Below are 15,593 nucleotides of genomic sequence, written 5' to 3'. Positions count from 1 at the left end.
AAATTAATAATTTATTTATATATTATTATTACTATTTAATCTCGTAAACTCAATAATTTATAATTTCGTTTAATTATGTAAATAAAGTACACTAAATAAACATTAAAAAAAAAAATACTTATATTTAACGACGTTAATAGATTTTAAAATAATAATTAGATTTTAAAACGTGAAATAAAAAATAATTATAATAAAATGTTATTGCGCGACTCAAAATAATTGTGTACATTATCAAAATCGTGTTATATTTAAATCATAATGATATCGTTTATACGAACGAATATTTACATAAGCTTTGGTTACGTTAATATTATAACGAGAGAAATATTATTTTTAAACAAGTAGGTAATTTTATTCCGAGCGACACGCTGCACTTATCAGCGTAAGTATGAAAAATGACGGGGCGTTAATTTGTTGTTATCGTGTGCATACACTGGCTGGATTATTGGCGGAGAAAAAAATACATTAAAATAATGTAAACTAAAACGTTATAAAATTTGTCGCGCATCCGAACGATCCGTTTCCGTTTTTATAGTAGACGGTCGTACGTCCGTTTTAAAAATAATATAACGAAATTCTTATTATATCGTTTTATTATTATATATTTTCTCGTCGAAATACCCCTTTGCCGGGCCCGCGTGTATACACACAGTTGGTCGGTTTCACCCTTGACGGCGCGGCGCGGCGACAACCGTATAAAATGTAAATGCCTACACCCACCCCCGTTATAGGTATATTATGTAGTCATAATATTATTATAATATATATTAACCGCGTTCGGGAGGGACGAGATCGACGACCACGACGACGTTCCTTCTGACGTCCCTCTCTGATTTTTTCGATCGACTGTCGGACCGCCCGTCATACCTATGCGTCGAAGGGACCGCGTGAGCCCAACTCTGGAGTGAATATATTATTTTCGAAGTGCTATCTAAACGTTATACCTTCCTGTAGTCGTTATAATACGATGATTATTGCTTACGAATGTTGTAAACGTAAAAACATCAAACGCCGATACGCGCCGGAGCCGTAAAGGAGGTCTTAATAGTTGCCCCGCGGCCAAACTCTTTGAATAGTAATAATATTCTTATCCGTGTTTGTTATTCCGTCCAGAATTATTACTATATATACAATAATACCGTGTTCCCGTGCCCTATATATATAATTATAATATAAATCGGTTAATTTAAAATGTATATAATATTATACGGACCAACACCGTTAATAAAAACAAAATAAATAGCTATTGGAACGATTATTGTATAATATTACATATATATTTATATTCCTATTGCCCGATTTATCGATAAATTAAAAATCTAATTAAATAATGTTTATTGCTTACTTTTTTTTTCTCGATATTACAATGCACCCCGAAAACAAAATAATGGGGTAGAAAATAACTAAAAATTAATCAAAGTGTTGGAATAATCAACCGAGAAAGATTCTGACAATGATACATTACTAATTTATTTAAACGTCGTCCGTATATAGGTATTATAAATACAAAATAAACTAATTAAAAAATATTTAAAAACCGCTCTGTTTTTTCCTTTGTCGATCGGTACATTACTGCGGAATGCGCGGAGAAGGTGTAAGCAGTTTTTTTTTTAATTACCCGCCCAGAACACTGTATATTATTTTTTTTTTAATTTAAGTTTAAATGTTGTGCACCTTTCGAGAGTCTTAGAAATGTTTTATTTTAGTATTTTAACTATTAATATAAGAATTGTGTTACGTCTGTGAGTTCTACCACGCAAACAACAGTCATTGTGTTTTAAAAGACAGTTTGTTTAATAAACTTTTAAAAAAGTATTTGAGAAATTAAAATCAAACGACAATACAATACACAAGCAGCTTATTAATGCAATTGAATAGTTCGTTGTATTTGGTTTACCTCGGTAAAGTATATAAGGTGTGGGAGACGAGAGATATAAAAAACAAATCTTCACTTGATATTTATCTATTTTTTGGTTTCAGGATTTTTGAAAAGTTTGCCACACCCACATATTATTCTTAAGTTGGTTTAGTTAACAGTGGATTAAAACTATTACAGTTGAGGGTTAGTTTCCTATTCGCCTTTATGTAAATTTTAAAAACACGAGCTTTTTCATAAACGTATATTATATTGTAATATTTTGTACAATTATTAAATTATATAGATTTTTTAATGTTACAATAATAATAATAAACATTATTCGAAATTCGCGAAAAGCTAGAAAAACTTTTTTGTTATAATGTCTGATACCTCTACTCCACACTCCGTTAAAAATTTTAAGTATGACATTGCAATAACTAGACATTTACCGTTGAATTAATTTTTAATTTTATACATAATTACATCATATTAGTATCAATAATTTTCTTTCGTGTACTTACTTCACATTATTAATTTTAAGCTTAAATTCGTGTTAATAGCACTATATTTATAAATTTGTATTTGTATTGCTATTATACGTACCTATATGTATATTAATATTTTTTATGTAGCTATATATTATATACGTATAGTTATTAAACTTTATACATATATAATTTAAATATATCTTAATTTCGGTTAAATTATAGTTAAGTGGGAATTTATAGGTTTTAAGGTATCTATGTCAACAAAAAAAAACACGATAAAACAAATTTTAGCAGTATTTACAAAGACGTTTCATACATTATAAGCCCCATAAGATTACTGAAAAACAATTATCAAGTAATGATAATGTCGGTTTAAACAACTAAAATGTGCACCATGTATTTTTTTTTATTATAATAATCTTTTTTTCCTAAAATTTAATGACATGTAAATGGTTATGACTTTACAATATTGCTACCTCAATAATATTTTTAAGCAATTTATTTTTTTAATTTATATACTAGCAGAATTGTTACTTAATCGGTAACAAAAATATAATTATTTTCTCTTAATTACTGATTAGAAAATAAAGTCTTGAATAAACATGATAAATGATAATACAGAATTTGACATTTTCGATTTCAGTATATTAATTGCTTTCTATAGAAATCGCAAATAAAAGATAGCTGATGATATGATTGTTGTAGAACTGGACTATTATATTATTATTAAAATCACAAAATATATGTACATATTATTTGATTATTAAATCATTATTATATTTAAACTGTATAGTCTAAAGCAATCAAATCTATCGTTTGAATTTAAAGTATTAACAATAACCTTTTAGTTGAATGACTAATACTCTCCTAATCTAATCCCGGAAAAATACTAAAAATAAAAAAAACTAAAATAAATAAGCAACAATACAAATTACTACTACAATAAAATAGTTAATTTAAGATAATATTAAAAATGTATTTGTTAATTTATTACAAAATATAATCATTTAAACACCTACTATATTTATATAAATATATAATATAGTAACTATAAGTACCAATTAAATTAATGGATCCTATTTGTGGCCATATGCCTGTATGGAATAATATAATTGATGATACTATAACTAATATAACTAAAACTACAACTAGTAAAACAATAAATATTATTAATCATAGGTTTATTACTTTTTACTAGTATGTAAAAAATTGCATATTAAAAATTGATCGTTCAATAAAATTAATATGAGCTTTAAATTATTATACTGCAGCGTTTATCAACATTTTTAGTCTCGCGACCCTCCCCCTTCTCTCAATATCTAAATTAAGTATAATTTTGTATCATATCGTTGGGAAAGCCAAATTTCGAACGAAAGGTTCATTTTGTAAATCAGTGTTTTATTATTTTTGACCACAGTGACCCCCAGCGAAGGCAATCGGGACCCCCCTATACCGCACAAAAAACTAGTGTCGTTTCAATATTTTCTACAAAATGAATTTTAGTTTTAGAAATTCAATGTTAAAATATCATTATATATATAAATTATAAATAATTCAACAATAAGTATAATAAGACTACTTATATGTGCTACTTATCTGTGATCTAAACGAATACACTCTAAATCATTAATCAACCTAATTTATTAAACCACGGAATTGTGGTATATTATGTAGCTATTATATAGCTATTTAAATTGTATACAACATGTTGTGCAAAATGTTGAAATTGTAAAACCCAATTCAGAGAAGATTTTTTACGCAACAACCGATGAGTATAATATTAATATGTATCTCACATACAGTTGTGTACACGGAGATGTAAAAAGATTCTCTCAACATTGCCCGGTTATCTAGAACGGGGAAAATTTTAAGTTGGTCATTTGTGAAATCAAAGTCTAAAATGATGGTATAATTTTACTACGTATAATCACATAATGCGATCTATCCAATTCGTATAATATAATTGTAACGTTGTATTTGTTTAGATGACGATAATAATAATGTATCAGTTAACAATACACATTAGTAATTAATTGAATGTAGTCTTATCGCAAAAATAATATGTACTCATAAAATATAATGTTACATAGATCGATGTCGCTCTGCGACATTTAGCTCCGGAAATGAAAAAAAAATTCGACTTTGAACCCTAGATTAGTCTATTATTCGTAATAACGATGTGCCGTCTTATGATTTCAAAAACGCTAATCGACGACGAAAAATGTGTAGGCAATTACAATAAACGATGTCGCGTGATAAACGTATCTGCTTATTGTTATGTGCGTGTGTGTGACGAAGAAGAAGAAAAAAAAAAAGCTACAATTATTATTGCCGAGCAACACCAAGCGGTTCTCGACAGTTTTTAGCGGAGACAGACGAAATCTAATCAAAGTCTATATGGTTCGAATAAAATGTCGACGACGTTTTAATGGTACGGCTAAATTGGATACGAAAAATGCCAAAGAAATTATTTGCTCGTTATATCACCATTAAAATATTTCTACTCGGCGCGCGCGGCCGTTCACAATAACCAACCACAAGCGTCGCATGGTGGTTTAATCGGCGTCCGTTAGATACGATCGTTGTGACATTGTGGTGTGCACAATGGTTTCATGGATGCACATTTTTTTTTTCCTTGTCAAAGCCGTAGCGTTGTTGTGTTCGGGGTGTTTACATTGTATTCGTCGTCGTCTACCTATACACGCGAAGACACCCCCGAGTGTGTATGCATAACGTACGACGCCGGTAGGTGCGTGTCCCGTTCGCTCGGCGTCGATTTCAGGGTCACACGACACGGCAGAATGGATAAAAGGACGACTCTATTCATCGCGAATAAAGCGTGCGTGTGCATTGTGTTTCGATCAAAAACGGGGCACGCGCGCCTCTTCAAAATAATGTCGTCGTGTACATTACACGGCTATAACCGACTTACCAACAGCAGTTCGATTGGCAATACGTCTTGGCCTACCTGCGTAGAAGTGCTAATGTCAGAAAAGGTACGCTCGTGAAAAACTACAGTATACCAACTTATTCACTGAACATAACGACGTGCAGCATTATATCCAAACACTTTTGGAATAACAGTCGTACCGCCGCAATGTTTATTTCGAATGCTACACGATAATATAGTATACATGTCGTGCGATATTGTAGGATGTCCAAAATTTTAATCGACTCGATTCACTTCGTAACATAATGATACATTCGTATTTTTCATCCGTACCGAATCAAAGAAACGTGTCGTGTACAGCGAGTGTGCAAAAGCGGCCAATGGAGACCGAATGTCGTCGACAATATGAATAGTGCGGGTCGCCAAGCCGCACATCATATTCTTACGATTCAATCACAAGTTATGTGAATAGGCAATAATGTGTGATAGTAGTGGGGTCGAATGATAAGCGCGGCAGTAGTCCTGTCAGCCCGAACCCGATAATTTATGAATTTTTTTTTTTTTTTCTTATCGGAATGGTCGATCGACGTGTTAAAATCTTAAAATAGTATTATTTAACAATAATAATATGAACGCATTTGATGGTAATGAACCCACTTACACGTTGCTTAGCTATATCTATGGTTAATAATATTATCGGTGGACGGGGTAAATATGATAAAAAAAAAAAAAAATGCATTTATCTAAACGTTAAAAAGAGATGAATTACACGAAAAACTCTTGAAAACAACGTACGGGAATAATACTCACTATCCGAGCAAGTAGGCCAATTAACGCGTTCGCCGAGCACCGCGCGGCATTATTATAATATATTATTCAATACGCGAGCAGCGTCTTTGTACAGATGTATAATATTATTATGGTGTATATGTATACGTTTGTGCATTAAAATATACAATATAGTTTTGTCGGTAGCAGCGGTAACAATATGATATTATGCGGCCGTAAAACACGTGTAGGTACATAATACATATAATATAATATTATAATGTACGTTATACACCTAGATGTGTGTGTGTGTGTGTGTGTGTATAATAATAATACACCAAAGATGTACTCCACATTTTAATGGTCTTCGCGTTCGCGTGGTTCGGTAGAAAACCGTAAAAATATTAAAAGTTCGTCGTCGTCGTCGTCGTCATCATCGTTTTGAAAAATAAAACACAATAACAACAGAGGGCACGGGTTCACGGGCCGGTGATAAGGCACTGTTTTCCACTCGAATTCGAAAAATAACAATATTATATATTATACTGATAAGAGACGGTCGATACGGATGAAGGATTTAAACGGTGAGGCAAGACTATGTTAATAATGAGACTGCGTTATAACGTCAGACATTCGGAGTGTTGATATATATTTCATTTATCGTACGTTGCCATTTCTCGTAACCAATCATTATTAATTATTATTATTGTTACAAGTAAAATGAAAATCCCTATTACTCGGCCTACTGTCATATTTTTTTATTTTTATTATTAAAAGAAAAAAAATATATACAATCTGTATTATACTATACAATCAGTAATATGGTTAATAATTTACAAAACCGGACGGCTTGATGGAAGGGGGTGTCCAAACAACGCTGTCATATTTAAATGAACGTTTACGAACGATTTTTTTTTTACGATCTCAATAACAATTTTATCGTATTAATCGCATATCAAATACATTATAATATTAATAATATTATATTGTCAAATGAAACATTTTTCTCCGGTAGCACGGACACGTAGATATTCAACACTGTTATTTATCGATCGCATAATTTAAATTGTTTTCCTATTGTACCCGTACGATTCCGTTTATTTTTTTCGTTTTTAAACACAATACAATAATAAAATTGTTACATTATAGTTAGGTTCTGATCTCTCGATAGCGTCGACGGACAATATAGCACATACAAAATACAATACATCATACTGTTACAATAACACCTATGCCTACCGTGTTCGTATAGTATAATACATATTGGGCTGCATGTAACAGTGTTGCCCCGACTAATATTTTATATATTTACCTATTAATAATATTATTACTGACTGCTACATATAGTAACACCAAAAAAAATCACAAATTTGTGTCTGTTAAGTAGGTCGGTAAAATAAATGCATATATCAATAGATGATGGAACATTATACGTTTTTTTACTCATTGAACGTGTTAAATCTTAATAATCATAATATGATTACGTGAAATGTTTTATTCAATATACGTATAATACTGAAGTATAACAATATTATAGTGCGTACGATTCGATAAGTAACACAATTATTAGACATTAGAAGTATACTATTAAGTCAATAAGAGTACATATATATAATATTTACATATATATATGACATATCAAACAAAATTTTAACCATGCTATACATATAGATGATTGCGTTTAATTGAATAATATTTATAAATATTTTAAATGTTTCTATTATCATATAAGCAAACTACAATATCGATAAATATTATAATATCTGAAAATGGTCAATTCGACGTATGTTTATATTCGTTATGCTTAATAGTGAACAATAATATCTGAATATACCTACAGCGAGTTTACATTTTGCCGTACGCGATAATATAGACATAACATAATAGTTTACCCAGCAGTACAAACAAACGCGCATATAGGTACCGGAATTGATTTAATTTTGTTTGCAAAACTTTTCACGGAGCGCCTATCTATAATACGACGCCCGTTCAGATTAAACAAATATTTGTCCGTACGGAATATACTAAATGTATAATGGAGTATAAAAAAATATTTAAATTTATTTTATTGGCTCATAATTATTAAGTGTAACGAAAAAATTAAAAACACGAGGGTTGGAAAGAAAAACAAAAATATAAATAATATTATGAAAGAAGGTGTACGCACAAAAATATTTATATTTCTAGACCAAAAAAAAATAAAAAAACAAAATACCTACCTACCGGACTGTACTATAGTACACTATAAGTAGTAAAAATAATATTTTATTGTAAACGATAATATATTATTATGACTAGGAATATACTGACCTCTAGTCGATCTCCTGTAGCGTTTGATAGCCATGGTCACAGGAACGGGAGTCGATGATTTCTTGGTGCTCGAACGCGAAATTACAATGGCAGTGCGATACAGGGACTACTGAAGAATCGGGAGTGCGATTTTACCTTTCACTTGCATCGCCGTGTGGAAATGGACTTGGCGCATTTCACTGCGCGTCCGTCGGCCACGCGGAGAATCGAACGGTGAAAACGAAAATCGACGACAACCGGACAATAAAAAAAACAAAAAAAAAAAACAGAAAAAAAAAAATAGAAAAATCGAAACGAATTGGCGGCGACGAGGGTGGAAAAAAATGAAGATGAAAAAATAAAATAAAATAAAACGGCGAAAACAAACTCGAAACGTTCTACGATCGGCACACAGCTAACTCGGTCGGTCGCGTAGCGTTACAGCAGTAGTAGCGCGTCGCGGGCGTGATGACGTCGAACTGATCCGGTCCGGACCGACCGAAACGGTTTCTTTTACTTCGTTAATCGTTTATTTATCGGCGTATGATAGCAATACGTTGTTTATTATTAACGGGCGCGCGTTATCTCGATTTTTAATTACTATAGATATACGTATATGTTATTATATTTTATATTATCCGGAGAGCTGGCGAACGTATGTGATACAACACCGTCTGTGCGCGGAATAGCGATGGTGGCGATGATATATTATATTAAAACTATAATATGTTAAAACGCTGTGCGGAACACGGACGGTTGACGCGGACTGTGAAACGTCGTCAGTGGCGATCGGTGGCGGTCTACCACGCGTGTCAGAGCTCGGGATCGAAGAGCCTATAAAATCGGTGCTGTAGTCGCGCGCATCGATCATCGGCAAATGGCGTTTTCGTATATCACTATTATACACATACGTACGCGTGTACCGTATTATGTTGTATAGTGTATAGTTGTCGTCCTTTTCAAGACGATTATAACTGTCATCGGTGGGGGGTGGGGGCGTGTATGTGTGTACGACGTCGCGTTTACAATACGCCGCCTCTGCCGTACATGCATTTCCATGTATTATTGTTATTGTTATTATTATTATTATTATTATCATCATCATCATCGCCGTGTTCCCACCATCATTTGTATACGACACTGTCCTGCTGTTTCGTGCGACCAGCCCCGCACCAGCAACCGCCCCTGTTTTCTACACCAGCAGCCCCTCACCCCCAACCCCACACTGTCGCCTTTGCTGCGTGCTGCGAGTCCGACTCACAAGACGCTGCAGGACCGATTGTGTGTGTGTGTGTGTGCGTGCGTGTTTCCACAATGTATAGCTTTAACGGTGGAGTGTGTTGACCACACACCGGGAGTTGGCTTCAGACGCATAGAAGTAAAAACATAATCCCCTTGTTCGTAAGGGTCGCTTTTTTTTTTTTTTTGTCAAGGTATTTTCATTTTCGAGCGAATTCCGAGTGTGACGCACGATATAGCAACGATACACCTATTATTGTGTGAACGACAGTTTTGCCAAAACCAAATTTGCCATATTATCCGGGGACAACACACTGCGCGGGTACATAGCGTCTTCTCATAAGTCCTCGCAACATCTATAATATACTATACACTCGTAGTGTTTTAATATCGCACCTCAGCTTCTGCGCGTTTCTTATAATATATATGTGTACAGTATACACATTTACCCATCACATAACTCACCGCCCCCGCCGGATTATATACGATGCGACTAAATGTATATAATATATAACGATAATATTGTATATATAATTGCAGAGGCGTTTGAGCGATATAGGAGTGTCTTGGGGTTGATTGTTTTAGGTTTTTTTTTTTTTTTTATTATTATTATTTCGCCCTACCCTCGGAACTCCGAATCCTCAAACATAGGCGTTCCGGCTAATTAATAATCATATGTGAGTGTTAGCGGATCCGTGACGCGTGAGATGAATGTATAATGACGTGCTTCTAAATGAAAATTGTTGTATTCGTCTGTTGTGTGTGTGTGTGTGTGTGTGTGTGTGTGTGTGTGTGTGTATTTTCATTTTTTTCTCCAACCTGCAGATTGTAAATAATTATTAGAATATAGTGGCCAAGGCTCCGTTATGTCGTAAAATCGCGAATGATGGGTTTTAGATGATGAAAAACAATGTCGAATCATAATAATACTAATAAAATGTTATGATATAATATTATTTATTATTTAGGATTTGCATGTATTAGAAAACTACTTCAGTGTTCTCGATAAAAATATTTTGTTTTTATGAGAACATTCTTGGTAATAATTATTATCATATTGAAATGCGAATGTTATAAAGTTGTCAGCAGTTGATAATGGTTATAAATGCAATACGACATTAAAAACGTCGGCCGAGTCGTTAAATTTGAGATTTTTTTTCAATATTTTGCTCTCAACTAATTTACACAATGATAATGATGATGTTATTAATAATAATAATTATGACTGTTATTATTACTACCTATTTTTTTGTAGTAAAAATGTAAAACAAATTTATAGTAAAAAAAGAAAAAAACATTGTATTAGTTGTTTAATGCTTATTTTATTAAAATGAAAATATAAAAATAAATTTCCTAAAATTAAAAAAATAAACACAGAGCGTACTATACATAATATAAAAGCCAACGAAAATCGATATTCTCAGTAAATTACAAAACGTGAACGAGTATATATTTGAGGGATAAATCCGACTACAGGATTGTATATTTTGTTATAAAAAAAAAAGGTCGTAGGAATATAAATAAGTAAAAGTAAGGGTTCATATAAATATATATATTATACATACGCAAAGGTCGAGAATGCCGAAAAATGTATTTTATAGAAACTTAAAATAAAAATATTGAAGGAAATATTTTTATACCTAATTTGAAATTTCTTTACCATCACGGTCGGTATACCGTAAAAATTAATTAAAAAGTACGTCTTTGAATAAAAGTTTTTGCCACAAATTTCTTTATCTAATCGTATTATAATATCATATAGGTACCTACAATATATTAATTATATATAAAATATATATGTTTAACTATGTGTATTAATATTTATAAAAAATAATTATTTTCACAGAATACCTTCAAGTGCAACAACAAGAACAACAATAATAAATTGTTTTTAGTAACTTTAACACCCTTGCATGTTGACGTGAATATCTTGTCGGTCCCCCGTTTTTTTCAAAATGCCTATGTACTACACATAAATAATTTGTGAAATATGCATTTTAAACATACCAGAAATAAACTTATCTGCATACCGCTTTAAAAATATTTCGCGTTGACGTCGTTATGGCATGATATATTAAAAAGTAATTCACGAATATAACAAAACTATGAAAGCGTCCATACTTTAGATGTTTAAAAAAAATCACTAAAATCAATAAAAACCGATTTAAATACATTAAAAAATAAATCATATCGCGCAATCGCATTATAATATAATATACGTATACCTTTATTATTTGTACATAGTACATAATTTATATTATATTGTAATATATGCTTATGAGTCGTAGACTTGGCTTGCTTGTATTTAAATTAAATCGCGGACGAAAAGTCCGGGGTCAAAAAGTCCATGGACAAAAAATCCGTTTTAAAAAGATGTTGAACAAAAGTCCGAAAATATAAAATATTTTATGTAATTATAATTAATGAAAATAAGAAAATAGAAAAAATATATAATAATATAATGTGTATAATATATAATGTCTACAAACATTTTTAAATTTTTAAAATAAATATTAATTATATAGAATATATTTTTGTATTTTCGGACTTTTCGTCCGACTATAAAAACTGAATAATCCGGACTTTTTGATCAACTTTTTTTAAAACGGACTTTTTGTCCCCGGACTTTTTGATCGATTGCCATTTAACTGCTATACTACCTGAAAACGTTTTGTTACGGGCACAGATTGATCACAAATTATACAATATAGTATTTTACCATCTTTTTAAAAACATCAGCTGAAAATTCTTCAACTAATTAACATAACTCGGTACTTTCACTTTGAACTTTCGTCATTTTATAAAACTGATATTGTTATTAAAACCACTGAAATTATTAAGTATAAGTGTCCGCACATTTACGCAACACACGACGTACTAATGAAATTAAATACTTCTGTGCTGTCTCACTCTATACGTCGATAAACAATGTGTAGTTAATTCTATCGGTCGTTCGATCAAAATAAAATTTATTAAATAGGTAGTATTTATGCTATATATTTACGAAAATTCGCCGGATAAACCAAAAACTATCGATTTTGTGAAATTGACACCATTTAAAATTAACAATAAATTATCAAAATTTCAAAAAAAATCGAAATCTCAAAAATCTATAAGTACGCAATTATGTGCTTTATGTTCAAAATATGCAAATATATGCAAAAAAAAATGGTTCTATTTAAACGAGAATAAGCCAAATCGTAGACAAATCTGAGAATCAATCAATTTGGACTTAAAGAAAAAAAACACGCAAATACATATAAATCTTAACCGTACTTATGACATCATATAAGTTGTACTACGTGTGTTCACGTGTGACTCATATAATATTGCATATTAATATGTGTATAAATTATTGAAAATCAATGATTTTATGTTCTGTAACTCGATAAAACTGATAGAAGTATACCATACAAAACGGTAAAAAAAAAAATACAATATAATTTTCTGCAATTATATTATATTGAGTTTTATTTTACTTGTTTAATATTATTCTATATTTATATGAATCAATTACAAAACAATATCGCTGCAGGTGTGTTATCAACAAGCAACAACACAAACACGTCATTATATCACGTCTCAACAAAATAATATTTTGATGTATTGATCAATTAAAATATAATATAGTTATTAACAGATCATAATACTATACAAATTAGGTATTCATACTTATAATGTTAAAATAATACTGTATGTCAATAAACTTGCGTATTCCTTTACATAATGCCGAATACTCATTATATATTAAACGAATCATTTCTTGAGACCATCAGTCATACTATACATATTATATCGAGGTAGGATAAGCAAATAATTTTATTTAATAATAAACTGGATTAAGTTAAGTCGATTCAAAAACCAGCGATGTAACTACCATTAATATAACAACTATTAGTACTCAAGTTAAACGTGATAAATTATTAATAACCTTTGTCCACAATAATAACTCAGACTCAATTTTTATAAAACTAATTTTAATCGTTCGAGTACCTACATAATTTGTACTACGGAATATTATCGAAAATTGTTCTTTACACTTTAAACCGTACTTATCTACTACGCCATAGGCCGTTGTGGAATCGCATAGGTTCTCCGCTGCAATAAAATCATAAAAAAAGACACATTAATTCATATTTTGTTTGGAAATTCAATATCAGTTAAAATAAAATATCTACAAAATGTACATACACATTTTTTGTGTGTCAACCATATTTTAACCATGAGTAATGGCTATAGATGATAATATTATGGTCAATAAATGTATCGGTTGTTTCTCGTTATCGAAAATTATCTTATCTTATTCAACTATCGATATTTGTAATGGCTCACAGGCGGTTCCGATATGCAACTAACATGTGTTGTTCCGTACTTATATACGCGCGGTTCCTCGACAGAACAATATAATATAATATCATAGTCGAAAATCGGAAAATATGGTGGTTTTTTGGGTGGTCGTCCCTCCCCTCCCTTCCCCTCTCCGATGGAAATTAAATAGCTAACCTACCAATATATTATATGATTTATTACGACTACCCTGCTGTGATTGTGCAATCACATATGTTTAAGCCCAAACAAAAACAAAAATATTTTTATATAAACACATTCTTATGATAACACAATGTAACAATATCTCGTACTGTATGTGAGCGATCATTTTCTGTCCCGCGAAGACTAAAAACATAATAAAATAGGTCAATAATAATATTACGTCATAAAAGCAATTTGGTGGAAAGATATAGTGAAGAATGAAGAGCTAAGAGGGGGAACAGATTGGAAGGCACGGGCAATTTATGACGGAAGGCTGAATGTTTGACGAATGGTAAAAAGAATATTATTATTATATATCGTTCAAAATATTAATTAATAACTAAAATGGTCCTGAATCGTTTTCGTAAAGGTTATCGGAACCTAAAATATATCGCACAGTAGAAATAATCACCACAACGAGCATCAGTTAAAACGAAATATTATACTACTTTCGACGAGCAAAACGCTATAAGGTCTCGGCACGAGCCATATACGATTTTACGTTAAAATCATAGGCGCAATTTGAGTTTTAAATTTGGGGGGCTATTATAATTTGCATATATGTGTACTGTGTGTATGCTCCCCGAGATATATAAAGGTGGAAAGGGATATATATATATATTAACCATTTTGGGGGGGCTATGATTAATTTTGAGGGGACTTAGCCCCCCCCCAAGCCCCTCTCAAATCTCGCTTATGGTTAAAATATACCTACGTATATGATTTGTGTACATGTTTTTTTTTTTTTATTTTTTAAGTTATTGTTAGATCGTACTAATATCATTCCAGAACGACTATTTCAACGGGTAGAGTGGGGAGAAGGGGTTAAACACTCTACGTAAGTTTTCCGTTTGTTGTAATGATAATAATAATAATAATAATAACAATACTAGCGACCGGCGAAAAACAGTAAGTTTATGGGTGTACCTACTGCGCAGAACGAGTCGAGTTCGCCGTCTACGGCGTATTTTTATTATATCATTACGTGCAGTTATTATATGCCAACCCTCCACGCGGGCCCTCTGGCCGCTACGAGTTATATACGACTATAACACTAAGCCTGGATTAGTGTTCGTATATATATATATGTACGAGACGGCCGCGTGTGGAAACTTTAATCGTTATTACAGTTTTTTCGAGACACGATGGAGTTTGCGACATTCGAAATCGGGTGCATATACCGTATGCATCATGAAATTATGTGCAAAAATTACCTTTTTATTTTTTTTTCGTCAGTATTATCGAAATTACGTTTCGAATGTACAAAAAAAAACATTACATAATAATGTATGGTAAACCCACGACAACCCCTATTTTAGTCTGCAGTACGTGAGCGCAAACGTGTAAAATGAATTTAAATAATGTATACCCATAACTTACAGTTATACAATACTGGTTTTCGATTTTGGAATATGATGCTATTTTCTGGTCTCCTTGTTATGCTATATTATAAAGGTAAAATTCGGAGTATCGGTAGAGTCCAAACCCGTTCCCTAAATTTTGCGGGTTATCGTCTCGACATTGCACATCA

General features: G+C 31.7%; 1 protein-coding gene across 1 annotated transcript in view; it reads right to left on the bottom strand.

Annotated features, from left to right (window-relative positions):
* The window catches only part of LOC113559771 (tyrosine-protein kinase transmembrane receptor Ror-like), a 46,901-nt gene extending 38,332 nt beyond the window's left edge, over nt 1-8,569 (bottom strand). Inside the window, exon 1 of the mRNA XM_026965519.1 lies at nt 8,315-8,569. Coding sequence (XP_026821320.1) covers nt 8,315-8,348 — 34 coding nt within the window. The 5' untranslated portion in view covers nt 8,349-8,569. The remainder of the gene's footprint in view (nt 1-8,314) is intronic.
* Between the last annotated feature and the right edge of the window lie 7,024 nt (nt 8,570-15,593).

The sequence above is a fragment of the Rhopalosiphum maidis genome, chromosome 3 (genome assembly GCF_003676215.2).
Source record: "Rhopalosiphum maidis isolate BTI-1 chromosome 3, ASM367621v3, whole genome shotgun sequence".
NCBI lineage: Eukaryota > Metazoa > Arthropoda > Insecta > Hemiptera > Aphididae > Rhopalosiphum > Rhopalosiphum maidis.
This window is presented reverse-complemented; position numbering and strand designations above follow the sequence as displayed.